The 24461-nt window shown below is 40.4% G+C and overlaps 1 protein-coding gene and 1 long non-coding RNA gene across 5 annotated transcripts in view; both read right to left on the minus strand.

The window, feature by feature from the left end:
* The window catches only part of LOC139757896 (uncharacterized), a 175941-nt gene extending 162557 nt beyond the window's left edge, over positions 1 to 13384 (minus strand). Inside the window, exon 1 of one of the 2 annotated variants that reach the window (XR_011714746.1) lies at positions 10779 to 13384. This is a non-coding gene — a long non-coding RNA (uncharacterized lncRNA). The remainder of the gene's footprint in view (positions 1 to 10778) is intronic. The other variant, XR_011714740.1, reaches the window with a different exon arrangement.
* Positions 13385 to 17659: 4275 nt separating this feature from the next.
* Positions 17660 to 24461, minus strand: part of emb (exportin-1 emb) — a 149085-nt gene continuing 142283 nt past the window's right edge. For all 3 annotated transcript variants that reach the window (XM_071678569.1, XM_071678751.1, XM_071678663.1), the window contains exon 19: positions 17660 to 21922. In XM_071678569.1, coding sequence (XP_071534670.1) covers positions 21776 to 21922 — 147 coding nt within the window. In that variant the 3' untranslated portion in view covers positions 17660 to 21775. The remainder of the gene's footprint in view (positions 21923 to 24461) is intronic.

Here is a 24461-nt window from a genome sequence, read left to right on the forward strand (position 1 = left end):
TAATCACAGACACAAAGTCTTAACTCCACTGGTGTTCAGCTCCATCTATCAGTTTCTATTTTCAGATTATAAGACATCAAAAGCAATCTCGTAAATGCTATACGGGCATGGTCTGGTGTATAATCATAATCTTTACTATAGTAAACATTATGTACTGAGAGTTTGGAGTTTAGTACTGACCTGTGTATAACATATTTTAGTGGCTGAAGAATGCTTTTTTTTATTTTTATTTATTTTATTTTATTATACTTTGTCGCTGTCTCCCGCGTTTGCGAGGTAGCGCAAGGAAACAGACGAAAGAAATGGCCCAACCCCCCCCATACACATGTATATACATACGTCCACACACGCAAATATACATACCTACACAGCTTTCCATGGTTTACCCCAGACGCTTCACATGCCTTGATTCAATCCACTGACAGCACGTCAACCCCGGTATACCACATCGCTCCAATTCACTCTATTCCTTGCCCTCCTTTCACCCTCCTGCATGTTCAGGCCCCGATCACACAAAATCTTTTTCACTCCATCTTTCCACCTCCTTTTTTTATTGAGTTCTTAATTAATTCTTGAGGGTCAGTAGCAATATTAAAATCCATTACCTTATGAATAAATTTATATCCTTACTTGTTATGCCTTCTACACAGGGTGTTTATTTATTTATTTATTTATTTATTTTGCTTTGTCGCTGTCTCCCGCGTTAGCGAGGTAGCGCAAGGAAACAGACGAAAGAATGGCCCAACCCGCCCACATACATACACATGTATATACATACATGTCCACACATGCAAATATACATACCTATACATCTCAATGTACACATATATATACACACACGGACATATATACACATGTACATAATTCATACTGTCTGCCTTTATTTGTTCCCATCGCCACCCCGCCACACATGGAATAACATCCCCCTCCCCCGTCATGTGTGCGAGGTAGCGCTAGGAAGACACCAAAGGCCCCATTCGTTCACACTCAGTCTCTAGCTGTCATGTAATAATGCACCAAAACCACAGCTCCCTTTCCACATCCAGGCCCCACACACGTTCCATGGTTTACCCCAGACGCTTCACATGCCCTGGTTCAATCCATTGACAGCACGTCGACCCCGGTATACCACATCGTTCCAATTCACTCTATTCCTTGCACGCCTTTCACCCTCCTGCATGTTAAGGCCCCGATCACTCAAAATCTTTTTCACTCCATCTTTCCACCTCCAATTTGGTCTCCCACTTCTCCTCGTTCCCTCCACCTCTGACACATATATCCTCTTGGTCAATCTTTCCCTACTCATTCTCTCCATGTGACCAAACCATTTCAAAACACCCTCTTCTGCTCTCTAAACCACACTCTTTTTATTTCCACACATCTCTCTCACCCTTACATCCACACATCTCTCTCACCCTTACATTATTTACTCGATCAAACCACCTCACACCACATATTGTCCTCAAACATTTCATTTCCAGCACATCCATCCTCCTGCGCACAACTCTATCCATAGCCCATGCCTCGCAACTATACAACATTGTTGGAACCACTATTCCTTCAAACATACCCATTTTTGCTTTCCGAGATAATGTTCTCGACTTCCAAACATTCTTCAAGGCTCCCAGAATTTTCACTCCCTCCCCCACCCTATGATTCACTTCCGCTTCCATGGTTCCATCCGCTGCCAGATCCACTCCCAGATATCTAAAACACTTTACCTCCTCCAGCCTTTCTCCATTCAAACTTACCTCCCAGTTGACTTGACCCTCAACCCTACTGTACCTAATAACCTTGCTCTTATTCACATTTACTCTTAACTTTCTTCTTTCACACACTTTACCAAACTCAGTCACCAGCTTCTGCACTTTCTTACATGAATCAGCCACCAGCGCTGTATCATCAGCGAACAATAACTGACTCACTTCCCAAGCTCTCTCATCCACAACAGACTGCATACTTGCCCCTCTTTCCAAAACTCTTGCATTCACCTCCCTAACAGCCCCATCCATAAACAAATTAAACAACCATGGAGACATCACACACCCCTGCCGCAAACCTACATTCACTGAGAACCAATCACTTTCCTCTCTTCCTACACGTACACATGACTTACATCCTCCATAAAAACTTTTCACTGCTTCTAACAACTTGCCTCCCACACCATATATTCTTAAAACCTTCCACAGAGCATCTCTATCAACTCTATCATATGCCTTCTCCAGATCCATAAATGCTACATACAAATCCATTTGTTTTTCTAAGTATTTCTCACATACATTCTTCAAAGCAAACACCTGATCCACACATCCTCTACCACTTCTGAAACCACACTGCTCTTCCCCAATCTGATGCTCTGTACACGCCTTCACCCTCTCAATCAATACCCTTCCATATAATTTACCAAGAATACTCAACAGACTTATACCTCTGTAATTTGAGCACTCACTCTTATCCCCTTTGCCTTTGTACAATGGCACTATGCAAGCATTCCGCCAATCCTCAGGCACCTCACCATGAATCATACATACATAAAATAACCTTACCAACCAGTCAACAATACAGTCACCCCTTTTTTTTTTTTTATCAAAAAACACAGGTTGTATACATAAATAAATGGTTCTTCCATATCGTATGACCATAACTTTTCTTCTAAGAATAAGGTTCTCTTTTTAAACATAAGGAATTGAACTGGTGGTATTCCAGACTCAATCAAACATAAATTAGTACAAGTGCTTTTCCTTACCCCTAGAAGGCATTTTACTTATTGGTTATAATGACTACTTACTTGCTAAGGATTCAAGGTAAACCAGGTCTCACACTATACAACAATGATAACAGTGCAGCATTAAACACTTTTAGTTTGTACACAAATGGCATGTCATTATTCACAGAACAAAAAATGGCAAATTTATTCACGAAGGCTGACATTTCCACATCATTTGCCTTCACACCATCCCCTGACTTGACCCTCAGGATATTCCCAAAACATTCTTCTCTTTTACCTTTGAGCTTTGTTTCACTCAGAGCCAGAGCATCTAAGATCCTTTCCTAATCTCTCCTTACTTCTCATCTTAGTTACATCCACATACATTCAAACACTGCAGCCTAAGCCTTCAAGGAGGATGAGCACTCCTTGCTTGGTCCTTTTATTCCAATCCAACTTTTAGAAATTGAAATAGTTTTTTTTTCTTTTTTGTCTGGCACCCTCCCACACACACACACACACACACACACCCACCAACCCATCCACCCATCCCTTTTAGTCACCTCTTTTGACACACAAAGAACTTGGACGTAAGGTAAAAGGGAGCTGCAGTAGCAAAACAAGTATATATGAGATAGCTGAGAAGGGCATGCTAAAATAGTTTGGACATATGTATAGGAAGAGGAAAGGATGACTAACATGTATATCACTAGTATGTATATCACAGATAAAGAGAGCTGGGTAAAACCAAGGAGGAAGTTGGAAGAATGGAGAGAAAGATGCTGGTGTACACTGAAGGTGATGACTTAGAGAGGGCATTTGAAGTGGTTGGGAAAACCACCGAAAGATATGTGGATCTTGATTGTGGATACAAGGCCCTAGTTTTGGTGGATTATATATGACAACCAGAGAGTAGATTTGAGTGAATGAGGCCATTTCTTTGTCTATTCCTAACTATAACTCCTTGACACAGGCAGCAGGTTTGGATGGTATTGCAGTGGAATTTATTAAAAAAGGGGGTGACTGTATTGTTGACTGGTTGGTAAGGTTATTTAATGTATGTATGACTCATGGTGAGGTGCCTGAGGATTGGCGGAATGCGTGCATAGTGCCATTGTACAAAGGCAAAGGGGATAAGAGTGAGTGCTCAAATTACAGAGGTATAAGTTTGTTGAGTATTCCTGGTAAATTATATGGGAGGGTATTGATTGAGAGGGTGAAGGCATGTACAGAGCATCAGATTGGGGAAGAGCAGTGTGGTTTCAGAAGTGGTAGAGGATGTGTAGATCAGGTGTTTGCTTTGAAGAATGTATGTGAGAAATACTTAGAAAAGCAAATGGATTTGTATGTAGCATTTATGGATCTGGAGAAGGCATATGATAGAGTTGATAGAGATGCTCTGTGGAAGGTATTAAGAATATATGGTGTGGGAGGAAAGTTGTTAGAAGCAGTGAAAAGTTTTTATCGAGGATGTAAGGCATGTGTACATGTAGGAAGAGAGGAAAGTGATTGGTTCTCAGTGAATGTAGGTTTGCGGCAGGGGTGTGTGATGTCTCCATGGTTGTTTAATTTGTTTATGGATGGGGTTGTTAGGGAGGTAAATGCAAGAGTTTTGGAAAGAGGGGCAAGTATGAAGTCTGTTGGGGATGAGAGAGCTTGGGAAGTGGGTCAGTTGTTGTTCGCTGATGATACAGCGCTGGTGGCTGATTCATGTGAGAAACTGCAGAAGCTGGTGACTGAGTTTGGTAGTGTGTGGAAGAAGAAAGTTGAGAGTGGGTGTGAATAAGAGCAAGGTTATTAGGTACAGTAGGGTTGAGGGTCAAGTCAATTGGGAGGTGAGTTTGAATGGAGAAAAACTGGAGGAAGTGAAGTGTTTTAGATGTCTGGGAGTGGATCTGGCAGCGGATGGAACCATGGAAGCGGAAGTGGATCATAGGGTGGGGGAGGGGGCGAAAATTTCTGGGGGCCTTGAAGAATGTGTGGAAGTCGAGAACATTATCTCGGAAAGCAAAAATGGGTATGTTTGAAGGAATAGTGGTTCCAACAATGTTGTATGGTTGCGAGGCGTGGGCTATGGATAGAGTTGTGCGCAGGAGGATGGATGTGCTGGAAATGAGATGTTTGAGGACAATGTGTGGTGTGAGGTGGTTTGATCGAGTGAGTAACGTAAGGGTAAGAGAGATGTGTGGAAATAAAAAGAGCGTGGTTGAGAGAGCAGAAGAGGGTGTTTTGAAGTGGTTTGGGCACATGGAGAGAATGAGTGAGGAAAGATTGACCAAGAGGATATATGTGTCGGAGGTGGAGGGAACGAGGAGAAGAGGGAGACCAAATTGGAGGTGGAAAGATGGAGTGAAAAAGATTTTGTGTGATCGGGGCCTGAACATGCAGGAGGGTGAAAGGAGGGTAAGGAATAGAGTGAATTGGAGCGATGTGGTATACCGGGGTTGACGTGCTGTCAGTGGATTGAATCAAGGCATGTGAAGCGTCTGGGGTAAACCATGGAAAGCTGTGGAGGTATGTATATTTGCGTGTGTGGACGTATGTATATACATGTGTATGGGGGGGGGGCCATTTCTTTCGTCTGTTTCCTTGCGCTACCTCGCAAACGCGGGAGACAGCGACAAAGTATAATAAATAAAATAAATAAATATATATTTTTTTTTTTTCATATATATATATATATATATGAAAGCCGGCAAGGCAGCAGGTTTGGATGGTATTGCAGTGGAATTTATCAAAAAAGGGGGTGACTGTATTGTTGACTGGTTGGTAAGGTTATTTAATGTATGTATGACTCATGGTGAGGTGCCTGAGGATTGGCGGAATGCGTGCATAGTGCCATTGTACAAAGGCAAAGGGGATAAGAGTGAGTGCTCAAATTACAGAGGTATAAGTCTGTTGAGTATTCCTGGTAAATTATATGGGAGGGTATTGATTGAGAGGGTGAAGGCATGTACAGAGCATCAGATTGGGGAAGAGCAGTGTGGTTTCAGAAGTGGTAGAGGATGTGTGGATCAGGTGTTTGCTTTGAAGAATGTATGTGAGAAATACTTAGAAAAGCGAATGGATTTGTATGTAGCATTTATGGATCTGGAGAAGGCATATGATAGAGTTGATAGAGATGCTCTGTGGAAGGTATTAAGAATATATGGTGTGGGAGGAAAGTTGTTGGAAGCAGTGAAAAGTGTTTATCGAGGATGTAAGGCATGTGTACGTGTAGGAAGAGAGGAAAGTGATTGGTTCTCAGTGAATGTAGGTTTGCGGCAGGGGTGTGTGATGTCTCCATGGTTGTTTAATTTGTTTATGGATGGGGTTGTTAGGGAGGTAAATGCAAGAGTTTTGGAAAGAGGGGCAAGTATGAAGTCTGTTGGGGATGAGAGAGCTTGGGAAGTGAGTCAGTTGTTGTTCGCTGATGATACAGCGCTGGTGGCTGATTCATGTGAGAAACTGCAGAAGCTGGTGACTGAGTTTGGTAAAGTGTGTGGAAGAAGAAAGTTAAGAGTAAATGTGAATAAGAGCAAGGTTATTAGGTACAGTAGGGTTGAGGGTCAAGTCAATTGGGAGGTGAGTTTGAATGGAGAAAAACTGGAGGAAGTGAAGTGTTTTAGATATCTGGGAGTGGATCTGGCAGCGGATGGAACCATGGAAGCGGAAGTGGATCATAGGGTGGGGGAGGGGGCGAAAATTCTGGGGGCCTTGAAGAATGTGTGGAAGTCGAGAACATTATCTCGGAAAGCAAAAATGGGTATGTTTGAAGGAATAGTGGTTCCAACAATGTTGTATGGTTGCGAGGCGTGGACTATGGATAGAGTTGTGCGCAGGAGGATGGATGTGCTGGAAATGAGATGTTTGAGGACAATGTGGTGTGAGGTGGTTTGATCGAGTAGGTAACGTAAGGGTAAGAGAGATGTGTGGAAATAAAAAGAGCGTGGTTGAGAGAGCAGAAGAGGGTGTTTTGAATTGGTTTGGTCACATGGAGAGAATGAGTGAGGAAAGATTGACCAAGAGGATATATGTGTCGGAGGTGGAGGGAACGAGGAGAAGAGGGAGACCAAATTGGAGGTGGAAAGATGGAGTGAAAAAGATTTTGTGTGATCGGGGCCTGAACATGCAGGAGGGTGAAAGGAGGGCAAAGAATAGAGTGAATTGGAGCGATGTGGTATACCAGGGTTGACGTGCTCTCAGTGGATTGAATCAAGGCATGTGTATGGGGGTGGGTTGGGCCATTTCTTTCGTCTGTTTCCTTGCGCTACCTCACAAACGCGGGAGACAGCGACAAAGCAAAAAAAAAAAAAAAAAAAAAAAAATATATATATATATATATATATATATATATACATTATATATGTATATATATATAATATATATATATATATATATATATATATATATATATATATATATATATATATATATATATATATATATATATATATATTGGGGAAGAGCAGTGTGGTTTCAGAAGTGGTAGAGGATGTGTGGATCAGGTGTTTGCTTTGAAGAATGTATGTGAGAAATACTTAGAAAAGCAAATGGATTTGTATGTAGCATTTATGGATCTGGAGAAGGCATATGATAGAGTTGATAGAGATGCTCTGTGGAAGGTATTAAGAATATATGGTGTGGGAGGCAAGTTGTTAGAAGCAGTGAAAAGTTTTTATCGAGGATGTAAGGCATGTGTACGTGTAGGAAGAGAGGAAAGTGATTCGTTCTCAGTGAATGTAGGTTTGCGGCAGGGGTGTGTGATGTCTCCATGGTTGTTTAATTTGTTTATGGATGGGGTTGTTAGGGAGGTGAATGCAAGAGTCTTGGAAAGAGGGGCAAGTATGAAGTCTGTTGGGGATGAGAGAGCTTGGGAAGTGAGTCAGTTGTTGTTCACTGATGATACAGCGCTGGTGGCTGATTCATGTGAGAAACTGCAGAAGCTGCTGACTGAGTTTGGTAAAGTGTGTGAAGAAGAAAGTTAAGAGTAAATGTGAATAAGAGCAAGGTTATTAGGTACAGTAGGGTTGAGGGTCAAGTCAATTGGGAGGTGAGTTTGAATGGAGAAAAACTGGAGAAAGTGAAAGTGTTTTAGATATCTGGGAGTGGATCTGTCAGCGGATGGAACCATGGAAGCGGAAGTGGATCATAGGGTGGGGGAGGGGGCGAAAATTCTGGGAGCCTTGAAAAATGTGTGGAAGTCGAGAACATTATCTCGGAAAGCAAAAATGGGTATGTTTGAAGGAATAGTGGTTCCAACAATGTTGTATGGTTGCGAGGCGTGGGCTATGGATAGAGTTGTGCGCAGGAGGATGGATGTGCTGGAAATGAGATGTTTGAGGACAATGTGTGGTGTGAGGTGGTTTGATCGAGTAAGTAACGTAAGGGTAAGAGAGATGTGTGGAAATAAAAAGAGCGTGGTTGAGAGAGCAGAAGAGGGTGTTTTGAAATGGTTTGGGCACATGGAGAGAATGAGTGAGGAAAGATTGACCAAGAGGATATATGTGTCGGAGGTGGAGGGAACGAGGAGAAGAGGGAGACCAAATTGGAGGTGGAAAGATGGAGTGAAAAGGATTTTGTGTGATCGGGGCCTGAACATGCAGGAGGGTGAAAGGAGGGCAAGGAATAGAGTGAATTGGATCGATGTGGTATACCGGGGTTGACGTGCTGTCAGTGGATTGAATCAGGGCATGTGAAGTGTCTGGGGTAAACCATGGAAAGCTGTGTAGGTATGTATATTTGCGTGTGTGGACGTATGTATATACATGTTTATGGGGGTGGGTTGGGCCATTTCTTTCGTCTGTTTCCTTGCACTACCTCGCAAACACGGGAGACAGCGACAAAGGAAAAAAAAAAAAAAAATATATATATATATATATATATATATATATATATATATATATATATATATATATATATATATATATATATATATCCCTGGGGATAGGGGATTAAGAATACTTCCCACGTATTCCCTGCGTGTCGTAGAAGGCGACTAAAAGGGGAGGGAGTGGGGGGCTGGAATTCCTCCCCTCTCGTTTTTTTTAATTTTCCAAAAGAAGGAACAGAGTGGGGCCAGGTGAGGATATTCCAAAAAAGGCCCAGTCCTCTGTTCTTAACGCTACCTTGCTAACGCGGGAAATGGCGAATAGTTTAAAAGAAAGAAAAAGATATATATATATATATATATATATATATATATATATATATATATATATATATATATATATATATATATATATATGTAATGAGGGCCTATTTGCAATCCAAGCACTTGCAGATGTATATATATATATATATATATATATATATATATATATATATATATATATATATATATATATATATATATATATAATGCAATGAGGGCCTACTTGCAATCCAAGCACTTGCAGATGTATCTTAAGCTTCTGGCTACACAACATAATCCCTAACATCTGGAGCATTGCCTACATAATACCAATACCCCCCAAACCACTGACTCCACCCTCTTTCTACTGCCCTATATTTCTTATATCCTCAGTATCCAAACTGTGTGTGAAACCCAAATGCTCTACCAACACTTCAAGCTCTGAGTTCACATACAACACATCCACATTCCTCCTCCACTGTACTAGTGGCTATAGACATCTGCAAACCATTTGATAGTCCCCTGATACATCCTCACACAAGAAATATGGGACACCACCCTCTCCAACAATAACAAAAAGTGGTTGGCCAGCTGCCATGCCAGTTACAAGGACGTTACTAAAGCACTGTGAAACTCTGCAGCAGAATAATCCCGAGAAGCAGTTCTTTCCTCAACTCTCTTCAATCTCCTACACAACCTCGCATTACCTGAGGCAAACCTCAACTTGGAGGTCTTTTCATATCCAGATCTGACAATCATCACAACCTGACATCACAGTAGCAACATCAGATATGCAGCTCTACATTTACACAATTGGAACAATGGCTCATCAAGAACAAAATATCTGCCTTCATGGAAGTCTTCAGTCACTATATTAACAAATCCAGCTCACACCCTCCAGTCTCCCTGAATGGACAGTCTCTCACTGAGCAAAATGCCAACCATTCTAGGTATCATATATGACATTCATTCCCCACCCCAAAATCATCATCCAAAGTAAATGCCTAAAGAATGCTAATACATTATATTTGGACAAAAAAAAAAAAAAAAATGCAGTATCCTATACAAACTGGTCATCTGCTCCACTTTAGACTGTGCCTCACCTACCTGGTGGTATTTCACCCTCTCAAAAACTAATGCACCTTCGAAACCACACAGCATGCAGAACAATCGCTAGCTGCCTAGCAACCAGAAGCACTCAACACTCAGAATGACACGAAAAGATCCTAATACAGTCCCTCCTCAACATGCTCAGCACTAAGTTCTATGCAACAGCACTAGACCCCTTCCTTAAATAGAAATAAATGCTTACTCCTGTCTCACTCTTCAGTAGCCTCTACTCACAGGTCCCCCAGCTCCCAACAAATATAACACTACAACATTTTTTCATATTTGATCATTTCATGTGTTAGCAAGGCAGTGCTAGGAACAGATGAAGAAAGGCCGCTTCTGCTCATGTCCATCATCTGTCACGTGAAATACTAGCACATGGGGTAGGGGGAGAAAGAACTCTACTTCTGTATTTACTGTGTGTAGTAGAAGGCAAGTAAAGTGGGTGGGAGCATGCAGGAGGGCTTGGAGTTTGCATGGGATAGAGCATACTGGAGCAATGTAGTGTCACTGGACTTAACCAAGCCATGTACAGCACTTAGGGAAACCACTGAAAGGTCTGTCAGGCTTGCCTTCTGCCCTAATAAGGTAACATCAGGAACAAATGAATAATGACTTCTTTTATTAATATCATCTACAGTTAAATCCCATAGCACTCCATAGTATATCTAACCACTTTACATGCCCCGTTCCAACCCCTATATAAGCCAAGTCAATCCAATGCATGCATCTTGCCCTCTTGAATGATCAGACTAAGATACCCCAAAGTCTCTGTCACACTATCTTTCCCTCCCTTAGGGTGGTCTAGTACTTCCCTTTGCTCCCTCAACTTCTTATAGATCCTCTCACCTTTTCTTTGCTCACTCTTCTTGAAATATCAGACCATGGACTACCACACATTTCCCTGCCAGTCATTCATTACACATCCCACATGATACCACAAATCATCCTCATCTTATTTCCACCTCATGCAACTGCTTCCTTTGTTTTGCATGTAAGCCAAAGATTTGTCCCTACAACACTGTGAGCACTACTATAACTTCACAAATAGTGATCTTTTTTTTAACAGATACTAACTTCTCCTTCAACATGCTTCATAATACATCCCTTCCACTAATATCTCATTTCACTACACACAGTTCCCTCCACTGTCACATCCCTTCTTAGGAACCTTAAAAAAAAGTCTAGGTCCTCCCCATCCAAGTTTGCATACAAATGAATCTGTCTCATACCATGTGTCTGCTGCACCTTTTCTATTTCTATTCACATTCTCCAAACCGAAAGTAGCTTCTCCAGGTTTGTTGTACATTATGCTCAGGGTATGGGAGGTGAATCATTTGCTGTTTGCAAGTGATATGGCTCTGTTGACAAACTCCAGAGACCCCCTCCCTCTCAAACAACTTCATAACCACCTACCAACCCCCAATTACAAATAAATAGCTTACCTATGCTTTGCTTTTCAGCAGCCTATACTTTATGGACCAACCCCCCTGCCAATAAACATGGCAGAGATAAAATCACTTCACTCTTTAAAGATTCATCAAGCACTAAAATAACCACCATCCCAACACAGACATACGGCTATCAAAAATTTCATTCCCATGCATTTGTTAGTTGTTTTATGCCTGTTTTGGGCATCAACCATCTCTTCAACATTACAAACACCAACTGAATATATTACAAGACCTTTGATATAAAAAAACACCTTCCATAGTGAAGATGTCAAACTTTATCCTTAGTCGCCTTGCATTCACCCAAGTAAGACACATTATTACACTGCTTAACCTGTGGTCCTACCCAGTGAATGTTACTGGCTTCTTGATTCCCTGTAGGAGCCCAATGGAAGAGGATCCTGGGCAGGATGGAGAAAAAGAGGCTTTGGATAATGGGCCTGAACACTCAGGAGGGTGATGTGTGCATGGAGTAGAATGAGTCTGATCGTTGTGTTATGTAGGGGGTTATGTACTGTTAATGAGCTAGACCTAGACACATAAAACAGTCAGGCTAAATCATGGAACAGTCTATAGGACTTGACTATGAATGCTGAGTTCAGGTTTAGGTGCACCATATGTGACAGCTAGAAAGTGGATTCTTCGTCTGTTTCTGAAGCAATTGTGTGTAAAGAGAGAGAGAGAGAGAGAGAGAGAGAGAGAGAGAGAGAGAGAGAGAGAGAGAGAGGGGGGGGGAGAGAGAGAGAGAGAGAGAGAGAGAAATATGACAACTCTGCTTTATTGTAAAAATGCCATAAGTGAAAAGTTACCATTGCAAAATATATCAGGAGTACAATCTTATCAAAGAACTTTTCTCTAAAGGAGCTAAAGGAGTCCATCATCCCTTTATTTAGAGGAGGTTCTGTGAGCGATGAATGTGTGTGGAAGGAGAGAACATTATCTTAGGGGGCAAAAATGGGTATGTTTGAAGGAATGGTAGTTACAACAATATTATATGGTTATGAGGCATGGGCTATAGATAGGGTTGTATGGAGGAGGGTGGATATGTTGGAAATGAAATGTTTGAGGACGATATGTGGTGTGAGTTGGTTTGATAGAGTAAGTAATGAAAGGGTAAGAGATGAGTGATAATAAAAAGAATGTAGTTGAGAGTAGAAGAGGGTGTGTTGAAATTGTTTGGATATATGAAGAGAATGAGTGAGGAAAGGTTGACAAAGAGGATATGTGTCAGTGATGGAGGGAACAAGAAGGAGACCAAATTGGTAGTGGAAGGATTGGGTGAAAAAGATTTTGAGCAATCAGGGCCTGAACATACAGGAGGGCGAGAGGCATGCAAGGAATAGAGTGAATTGGATCGATGTGGTATACTGGGGTCGATGTGCTGTCAATGGATTGAGGCAACGCTTGTGAAACATCTAGGGTAAACAAACCATAGAAAGGTCTGGGGGCGTGGATGTGGATAGAGAGCTGTGGTTTTGGTGCATTGCACATGATAGCTAGAGACAGTGTGAACAAATGTGGCCCTTTCTGTTTGTTTTTCTGGTGCCACCTTTCTGAAGCAGGAAGTAGAGATGCTATTTCCTGTGGGGTGGAGTGGTACTGGGAATGGATTGAAGGCAAGCAAGTATGAATATGAGTGTGTGTCTATATGTATATATCTGTGTATGCATATGTGTATACATCTGTATTTGTGTATATGTTGATATGTATGTATATGGGCATTTATGTATATATATGTGTACGAGTGGATGGATTGCTCTTCATCTGTTTCCTGGCACTACCTCGCTGCCTTCTCCAGATCCATAAATGCTACATACAAATCCATTTGCTTTTCTAAGTATTTCTCACATACATTATTCAAAGCAAACACCTGATCCACACATCCTCTACCACTTCTCAAACCACACTGCTCTTCCCCAATCTGATGCTCTGTACATGCCTTCACCCTCTCAATCAATACCCTCCCATATAATTTCCTAGGAATATTCAACGAACTTATACATCGGTAATCTGAGCACTCACTTTTATCCCCTTTGCCTTTGTACAATGGCACTATGCAAGCATTCTGCCAATCCTCAGGCACCTCACTATGAGTCAAACATACATTAAATAACCTTACCAACCAGTCAACAATACAGTTACTCCCTTTTTTTAATAAATTCCACTGCAATACCATCCAAACCTGCTGCCTTGGTTTGGTGGCTTTCATCTTCCGCAAAGCTTTTACTACCTCTTCTCTGTTTACCAAATCATTCTCCCTAACCCTTTCACTTTGCACACCACCTCAACCAAAACACCCTATATCTGCCACTCTATTATCAAACACATTCAACAAACCTTCAGAATACTCATTCCATCTCCTTCTCACATCACCACTACTTATCACCTCATCATTTGCCCCCTTCACTGATGTTCCCATTTGTTCCCTTGTCTTACGCACTTTATTTACCACCTTCCACAACATCTTTTTATCCTCCCCAAAATTTAATGATACTCTCTCACCCCAACTCTCATTTGCCCGCTTTTTCACCTCTTGCACCTTACTCTTGACCTCCTGCCTCTTTCTTTTATACATCTCTGTCATTTGCATTATTTCCCTGCAAAAATCATCCAAATGCCTCTCTCTTCTCTTTCACTGATAATCTTGCTTCATCCCACCACTCACTACCCTTGCTAATCTGCCTACTTCCCTCGCTTCTCATGCCACAAGCATCTTTTGCACAAGCCATCACTGCTTCCCTAAAACATCCCATTCCTCCCCCACTCCCGTTATGTCATTTGTTTTCATCTTTTTCCATTCTGTATTCAGTCTCTCCTTTTACTTCCTCACACGTCTGCTTCCCAAGCTCACTTACTCTCACAACTTTCTTCACCCCAACATTCTTTCTTCTTTTCAGAAAACCTCTACAAATCTTCACCTTCGCCTCCACAAGATAATGATCAGACATCCCTCCATTTGCACCTCTCAGCACATTAATGTGATTATTGGTGCACATGTACCTGGGCATGAGAAGAAAGATCATGAGAGGCAAGTGTTTTGGGAGAAGCTGAGTGAGTGTGTTAGTAGTTTTGATACACGAGACTGGGTTATAGTGATAGGGGATTTGAATGCAAAGGTGAGTAATGTGGCAGTTGAGGGAAAAATTGGTGTACATGGGGTGTTCAGTGTTATAAATGGAAATGGGGAAGAGCGTGTAGATTTATGTGCTGAAAAAGGACTGGTGATTGGGAATACCTGATTTAAAAAGAGATATATACATAAGTATATATATGTAAGTAGAAGAGATGACCAGAGAGCGTTATTGGATTATGTGTTAATTGATAGACGCGTGAGAGACTTTTGGATTTTAATGTGCTGAGAGGTGCAACTAGAGGAATGTCTGACCATTATCTTGTGGAGGCAGTGAAGATTTGTAGAGGTTTTCAGAAAAGAAGAGAGAATGTTGGGGTGAAAAGAGTGGTGAAAGTAAGTGAGCTTGGGAAGGAGACTTGTGTGAGGAAGTACCAGGAGAGACTAAGTACAGAATGGAAAAAGGTTGAGAACAAAGGACGTAAGGGGGTGGGGGTTGGAATGGGATGTATTTAGGGAAGCAGTGATGGCTTGCGCAAAAGATGCTTGTGGCATGAGAAGCATGGGAGGTGGGCAGATTAGAAAGGGTAGAGTGGTGGGATGAAGTAAGATTATCAGTGAAAGAGAAGAGGGAGGCATTTGGACGATTTTTGCAGGGAAATAATGCAAATGACTGGGAGACGTATAAAAGAAAGAGGCAGAGGGTCAAGAGAAAAGTGCAAGAGGTGAAAAAGAGGGCAAATGAGAATTGGGGTGAGAGAGTATCATTAAATTTTAGGGAGAATAAAAAGATGTTTTGGAAGGAGGTAAATAAAGTGCGTAAGACACAGGAACAAATGGGAACATCAGTGAAGGGGGCAAATGGAGAGGTGATAAAAAGTAGTGGTGATGTGAAAAGGAGATGCAGTGAGTATTTTGAAGGTTTGTTGAATGTGTTTGATGATAGAGTGGTAGATATAGGGTGTTTTGGTCGAGGTGGTGTGCAAAGTGAGAGGGTTAGGGAGAATGATTTGGTAAACAGAGAGGAGTTAGTAAAAGCTTGGTGGAAGATGAAAGCTGGCAAGGTTTGGATGGTATTGCAGTGGAATTTATTAAAAAAGGGGGTGACTGTATTGTTGACTGATTGGTAAGGTTATTTAATGTATGTATGACTCATGGTGAGGTTCCTGAGGATTGGCAGAATGCTTGCATAGTGCCACTGTACAAAGACAAAGGGGATAAAAGTGAGTGCTCAAATTACAGAGACAGAGGTATAAGTTTGTTGAGTATTCCTGGGAAATTATATGGGAGGGTATTGATTGAGAGGGTGAAGGCATGTACAGAGCATCAGATTGGGGAAGAGCAGTGTGGTTTCCAAAGTGGTTGAGGATGTGTGGATCAGGTGTTTGTTTTGAAGAATGTATATGAGAAATACTTAGAAAAGCAAATGGATTTGTATGTAGCATTTATGGATCTGGAGAAGGCATATGATAAGAGTTGATAGAGATGCTCTGTGGAAGGTATTAAGAATATATGGTGTGGGGGAAGGTTGTTAGAAGCAGTGAAAAGTTTTTATTGAGGATGTAAGGCATGTGTACGTGTAGGAAGAGAGGAAAGTGATTGGTTCTCAGTGAATGTTGGTTTGCGGCAGGGGTGTGTGATTTCTCCATGGTTGTTTAATTTGTTTATGGATGGGGTTGTTAGGGAAGTGAATGCAAGAGTTTTGGAAAGAGGGGGCAAGTATGCAGTCTGTTGTGGATGAGAGAGCTTGGAAAGTGAGTCAGTTGTTGTTTGCTGATGATTCAGCGCTGGTGGCTGATTCGTGTGAGAAACTGCAGAAGCTGGTGACTGAGAATGGTAAAGTGTGTGAAAGAAGATAGCTGAGAGTAAATGTGAATAAGAGCAAGGTTATTAAGTACAGTAGGGTTGAGGGTCAAGTCAATTGGGAGGTAAGTTTGAATGGAGAAAAACTGGAGGAAGTGAAGTGTTTTAGATATCTGGGAGTGGATTTGGCAGTGTATGGAACCACGGAAGCGGAAGTGAATCATAGGGTAGGGGAGGGGGTGAAAGTTCTGTGAGCGTTGAAGAATGTGCGGAAGTCAAGAACATTATCTCGGTAAGCAAAAATGGGTATGTTTGAAGGAATAGTGGTTCCAACAATGCTATATGGTTGTGAGGCATGGGCTATAGACAGAGTTGTGCGGAGGAGGGTGGATGTGCTGGAAATGAGATGTTTGAGGACAATATGTGGTGTGAGGTGGTTTGATCGAGTAAGTAATAATAGGGTAAGAGAGATGTGTAGTAATAAAAAGTGTGGTTGAGAGAGCAGAGGAGGGTGTTTTAAAATGGTTTGGTCACATGGAGAGAATGAGTGAGGAAAGATTGACCAAGAGGATATGTGTGTCAGAGGTGGAGGGAACAAGGAGAAGTGGGAGACCAAATTGGAGGTGGAAAGATAATGAAAAAGATTTTGAGTGATCGGGGCCTAAACATGCAGGAGGGTGAAAGGTGTGCAAGGAATACAGTGCACTGGAACGATGTGGTATACCGGGGTCGACGTGCTGTCAATGGATTGAACCAGGGCGTGTGAAGTGTCTGGGGTAAACCATGGAAAGTTCTGTGGGGCCTGGATGTGGAAAGGGAGCTGTGGTTTCAGTGCATTATACATGACAGCTAGAGACTGAATGTGGCCTTTGTTGTCTTTTCCTAGTGCTACTTGCACACATGCGGGGGAAGGGGGTTGTTATTTCATGTGTGGTGGGGTGGCAATGGTAATGAATAAAGGCAGACAGTATGAATTATGTACATGTGTATACATGTATATGTCTGTGTGCGTATATATATGTATACGTTGAGATGTATAGGTATGTATATTTGCGTGTGTGGACATGTATGTATATACATGTGTATGTTGGTGGGTTGGGCAATTCTTTCGTCTGTTTCCTTGCGCTACATCGCTAACGCGGGAGACAGCGACCCCCCCAAAAATAAGAAATATGTGTATGTCTGTGTGTGTATATATATGTACGCGTTGAGATGTATAGGTGCGGGTGTGGACATGTATATATATATACATGTGTATGTGGGTGTGTTGGGCCATTCTTTCATCTGTTTCCTTGCGCTACTTCGCTAATGCGGGAGACAGCGACAAAGTATCATCAAATAAATAAAATGTATAAAATTTTATCAGAAATTTTTTTCCAATATTATAGGAATATAATACACAGATATCTTGTAAAATATTTTCTTATTTTGCTACGTTTTGCACAAATAGCTGGATATCAAAATGTTCAGTCACACTACACTTTATATCTCTTAAAACAGAGATAGTGCGACTCACAGTTAATGCACTGAAAGATACACACAACAAACATACTAAGGGGTTTGAAGAACATTATAACCTGTGGGCGTTTGTTGGTCAAGTTTAGTAACATTCATTATCTCCACTTGAGTTTTATGCCCACAAAGGTTACCTTAATCCTCCAGCAGCCCACACATACTACACAGCTGTTGGTGTAATCACCAAGTCATCTCAACAGACAACTTTTGAGGGGTCATTACCTCTCCTCACGTGCCAAAGTCTACATCCACTACCACTAAGAGGCATTTCTGTGGGGGTGGTCAGACATGAGCAACCCACTGAATTACTTGCTCAAAATGATCATACAAACTTTTCTTTTCTTAAAGGGTGCTCTCAATTTGAGAGTAAAGCCTTTGGTTGCCTGTCTTGTACCAGTCCACAAAATTCTACAGCAAGTCGCATAGAGGGTTTTATGCACATCAGGTAATATTGAAAAACTGGGACAACTAATTGAAAACCCAAAATCTTCTAGTACAAGAAAGGCCTTATAATAAACTTACTTTGTTTCAAAGTGTAAGAATCCCCATTGAATTATCAAGGTAAATTAAGCTCTAAAAACACCTGAGATAAACTCAATTTACCTTAACGTCCATATTGGTTTCATTACACAACGAGCCAAGTCATAATATACCTGTTGCTTCAGAATCCTCTCCTACACCACTAAATATATAAGATATACACAGCACTATTTGATATAAAAAAAATTTTGAAATACACAAGGGAAAACATAAGCGTAATGCACAGATGGAAAATAACATTTCACTTACCAATAGTATGTGGGTCTGACTACAGCAAGATGACCCCTTTAAACAGACAGAAAACAAGAAAGTCAAGAATGATGATAGGTAGCATGAAAAATACAATGTTATCTTACATTCAGTACAAAGGGAAGTATTCAAAATAAATTACACACATACAACCTCACAGACGAGGACTTTTCAAGTAAGAATGTAATGAACAAAAAATATATATACCAAGTACCAACCAGAATGAAGAACAATGTGATAGTGTTATGTGATATATGCATATGTATAAAATGTAACTAAGCTCCAAAATGAAAGAGATCTCACTCCTTAATTTAACATTTGCTTGTTCCCAAACTGTACATCTGCATTAGGGTGTTACACATACATACTTCAAGAATCTGACATCCCCCTTAGATCTTTTTACAATTATCAACAATAAAGAGAAGCAACAATAAAGAAAAAAAATCCTCCCCAACTTTTAAAAAGCTAATGCCTCATAGAAAGAAAACTACATTTCTTTTACTTGCTACACAGAAGTAACTAGCCATCATCTTAACAAATGCTTAAAAAGCAGCAAGATCTATAAGTAAAGTATGGAAATCACCAAAAGCTGCATACCCTTTAAGACCCTGTTAATCAACTTTAAGGATATGTCAATTATGACATCAAGTAGTTGTATCTAAATTGACTCATATACCAAAACTTAATTTTTGATAGATACATAAACAAAACAAGAATTTTCTCTTGGCAGCAGCAATACTGGTAAACATAAAATAAAAATCTTCCTAATACTTAAAACTCAAAAAACAAACCACAACTTTTCTTCAACTTATGATTTTTTTTTTCCTTTAAATTTCTAAATACCTTTCAACATACAAGACAAACTGCCACAGTAGCTAGAATGAAGTCTGTTAGTACTGACTAGCTGGGTCACTTAGTCGTATATACCTCAAAACTCTTTCCTCACTACGACTAAAATCTCATCTCCTGCCTTATTTCATTAATGTAACTAAGGACTTCTTGTTAACAGGTAGGACAATACCAATCTTTTAGTTTACTGATCTTGAAGCTCTACAGCAACTTTAAATTACAAAATGAATAAGTTAACTCCCAACTGAGGCAATCTAACACATCTGATAGACAATACTTTCAAATTTGATAAAATTAAGACAATAAGGGACACCTACCCATATGCAAAGCAACTGCACGATATGATAACAAAATGTCACCACATATATCATGTACAATGGAATTATTATTACTTTATAACCCCAGGGCCCCTTTCATGTGGCTCCTGCAACTTTAGGGCTGCACTCCATAAAGAAGCAGGGCAATGGTGGACTACTTTGCAGCAAGAAGTTCCTAAACAAAACCATACTTCCTTCTGTCCACTGATGGTGATACAGCCTCATTGAAAGTGACTTCTTGCTCATAGTGTTACAACTTGCAGGTCAAGTCCAGTAACACTGACAAGTGACAATATTCACTTCAGGAACACAATATAATTAATGGTTTCAAAATAATGTTAAATAAAAAGGTACTACTTGCTCTTCCTATGCCTTTTACCTCCAACCTTAACTGTACCAGCTCATCCACATAACACTACCAGAAAAAGAAAACTTTCTTCCAAACTATAAGCATTCCACGCATTCAAGTAACATATACTTTGGTCAAAGAGGAGCTCCTACAGAAAACAGAGAATGGTGCTCCCTCATTCAAAACAGTGATTCATACACATATCAGAAACTTTTAACTGTAATGCAAAACCCTTCAGTTCCTACAAAAGCTATTTAGCTGTAGTAGGTATGGGTGGTTTTACATCTCTGGCACTTTGAAACATATTTATACATCTTTTGTTTCCTAATCAAGCACGCAATTTTCAACTATCAAAACATTTTGTAAAGAAATAGGTATTGGAAAATTAAGAAAATGACAAGCATTTCCTCAGCACTAGTTCATCCCCTACAAAAATGAGGATTTATCTTAAAACCTTTTGGGCCTTCCAGCTGTGAACTATTGCTCCTTTAACTAGTATAATACCAACTTAAGCTACCAAAGCTAAAGCAGCTATGCTAAATATCCCCATCTTACTAAACTTCCACTCAATTATATCAGGATGTCTTTTGATGTTACAATAAAATGACAACCAAACCACAACCCTAACAGCATAAGGGGACACTTTCATGATTTAGCAATCATCATCCACTGTAACCATATTGTAAATTATTCACTTCAAGTAAGTTTTCATATACCACAAGTTCACACTGCTTTTACAGTCTTACAAACATTTTCAAGGGCAGTCAGACGTAATTTTACTATGTTTAAAAGCCCAACACATTACACAATTTCTACTGCTTACAGTATTTCACATACAGATAAATGCATGTAAAACTGGTATGAACATACAACCAATGATATAAGCCTGAGTAACATACACTACTGGATTCGGATAATTGTAGACAACATATCGTGAATATAAATTACATTTATGAAACTAGTTTCATTATTTTGAAGCATTGTAAAATAACTAGTCATTGCTGATTTTGAGTCACAAGTTGTTCAAACTAAAGTACAAAATATTCAAAAAAATTCAAAATCATGGTGTGCACATGCATGCACAGACATACATGGGGAAAAACAACTGCTCTAGCTATGGTAGCAAGATGGTAAAGATAAAAAAAAAATCTCCATCCTAAGGTTGAACAGCCTAAGAACTTTCCATTTCTTAGACAGAATGATTAAGACTTAGTACACTATGACTTAAAGTTTGTGATCACACACTGTGCTTGGACAGTTTAAATTTTGGAAAAAAAAATGATAAAGCCAATGGTGTTATTACATGTTACTGCGAGTTACCAACCAACTTAATCATCATGAAGTAAAATACTTCCAAGAATGATAATAGTTATGGTTTCAAGATCTATTTGTCAGTTATCATGCATGTGGAACCTGCACCAACAAATTCCATCAGCTTCTCTAAATGGAATAACATGGATCATAACCACAGAGTAGTCCAAATTCAAAACTTACTACAGATACTATTATATTTTCTAAAATGAATTTCATTTAATTAATCACTGCAGCAATTCAGAATCTGGAATAATCATTTTGGAGTTTTCAGCTTCCCCAGACATTTTGTGAATGGCAGATTGATTCTGGACCATATATAAATGGTCAAACAAGTCCTTTCATGGAGTTGCTGTTGAACTGAGAATCACCAAAACAGGAATGGTTCTTCACTAGTCTTGCATCTCCTCTGGAATTTCATGAGGATTTAGGATACCAGGTACACTCATCTGGATGCGACGTTTCTCTTCCTGTGCAAGCCGGAGTGCTGCTTCTCTCTCCTCTAGATAAAGATCACTATCATCATCTCCTGTTACCTCCTGTAAATGTATTTCATCAAATTAGAAAAAGATAATGAACACAAGATTGTTTTCTTCACAACACAAGATCAGTGTCACTGGTGCCCATATCTGGACCAAGCCTGTTTTTCATAAAAAGTGTTTGTGTGTGTGTGTGTGTGTGTGTGTGTGTGTGTGTGTGTGTGTGTGTGTGTGTGTGTGTGTGTGTGTGTGTGTGTGTGTGTGTGTCATTAATTACTTATTCCATATATCATTACAGTATAGTTACAGTATAGGGCTAAGAAGTGGCAGAGATGCTCACCAGTTATGCAGACTTAGAACATAGCCAACCCCTTGAGGAGAGTTCTCAGAGGGGACATGTACCAGGGATATAGATAGACAAACATATATAGGAGGGACGGCTCTAAACTCATATGGCCTCATCTCTTGAACTTTCTCCTCTTTCATACAACTTTTTAAACCTCTGTACACTGCTAGTGTTCTCAATTTCATCACTTGGCTTATTCTGCTCATCCAGAACTGATGAGAGATGCAAACTATAATCACCTCACGTAAGTCTTTCTGTTTCACTGAATATTTCTTGCACACATTCCACATATGATCCATGAGTTAATTGTTGTCATGTGTTATGTGTGAGGAGACATTGTATGTTTCTGGAAAAAATGCTAGCAGTCCTCATGGGGTGATGCAGAGAAAAGACAGCTTCCTGGGTCAGAGGAGAGCAACTTGATAAAAACTGAAGTGCTGGATCATTACACAGTCATCACTAACCCTCCTGATAACCTCATTAACCCTCCTGATAAACAAGTGGATAGCACCAATAATATACCTACCAGGTCAGGTGCTGCCTACCAACTACTACCTACCTGATAAGTGAGATTAAAAAAAAAAAAGTGCTACACTAAGCAGCCTTGTAAGTGCAGAATCATCCTGAACCCTTATTAAACTAGCTAACAAGAGGCACTCATTTTGATGAACATGTCCACCCTCTCTGACCAATACCAGCAGCTCACACAGCAATTAGGTAATAAGATGCTAACACAACCCTGTCACTCCTCTGCCACAGACTACCATTCATCACTATAATCAATATATTCCAATAAGAGCTTGTACAGGCAGATATAAGAACAGTTGTATACCTATCAACGTGAGCATCTTTTCATGAACAGGTGCACAGCTATGCAAGTGAACAGTTTATTCAGGTGCACAGCTATGCAAGTGAACAGCTTATTATTTTTTGTTGGTTTGGCTATGTGGGATGTCAACTACTGTATTACTGGAACTATTCATCAGTTAACATTCAACCAAGTGCATAATGTACAAATCATGCTATCTACTTTGTAAACATCAGCCACCCTGTCTATCTAGATGTATATCACCAATGTGCTTTTCAAAACTGTGTAAATATTCCAGCCCACCTTGATCTTAAGCTCTTTCATTATTAGTCAACTATTAATTATCATGATCTCCCAGTTCTGTAATACCTGTAAAACCTCATGTGTATTTTCATCTAAAAGGCTGCCTAAATCTAATAAACCATTATCTATCAACTTACACTACAAACAAAATTGTTAATGGAAAAATGATACTTCTCCAAATAATGTGAGCTTGCACTGAACTTCAAATTCTAACAACCATACTAGAGGTGAGAGGAAAGAAACAAAAAATCCCAATTCTCCATTGATGTGTATATGGGTATTAACATAATAAGATATTATTATATTTTTCATTATACTTTGTCGCTGTCTCCCGCCTTTGCGAGGAAGCGCAAGGAAACAGACGAAAGAAATGGCCCAACCCCCCCCATACACATGTATATACACACGTCCACACACGCAAATATACATACCTACACAGCTTTCCATGGTTTACCCCAGACGCTTCACATGCCTTGATTCAATCCACTGACAGCACGTCAACCCCGGTATACCACATCGCTCCAATTCACTCTATTCCTTGCCCTCCTTTCACCCTCCTGTATGTTCAGGCCCCGATCACACAAAATCTTTTTCACTCCATCTTTCCACCTCCAATTTGGTCTCCCTCTTCTCCTCGTTCCCTCCACCTCTGACACATATATCCTCTTGGTCAATCTTTCCTCACTCATTCTCTCCATGTGCCCAAACCACTTCAAAACACCCTCTTCTGCTCTCTCAACCACGCTCTTTTTATTTCCACACATCTCTCTTACACTTACGTTACTCACTCGATCAAACCACCTCACACCACACATTGTCCTCAAACATCTCATTTCCAGCACATCCATCCTCCTGCGCACAACTCTATCCATAGCCCACGCCTCGCAACCATACAACATTGTTGGAACCACCATTCCTTCAAACATACCCATTTTTGCTTTCCGAGATAATGTTCTCGACTTCCACACATTCTTCAAGGCCCCCAGAATTTTCGCCCCCTCCCCCACCCTATGATCCACTTCCGCTTCCATGGTTCCATCCGCTGCCAGATCCACTCCCAGATATCTAAAACACTTCACTTCCTCCAGTTTTTCTCCATTCAAACTCACCTCCCAATTGACTTGACCCTCAACCCTACTGTA

This window comes from Panulirus ornatus, chromosome 1, assembly GCF_036320965.1.
Source record: "Panulirus ornatus isolate Po-2019 chromosome 1, ASM3632096v1, whole genome shotgun sequence".
In the NCBI taxonomy this organism is placed as follows: Eukaryota; Metazoa; Arthropoda; class Malacostraca; order Decapoda; family Palinuridae; genus Panulirus; species Panulirus ornatus.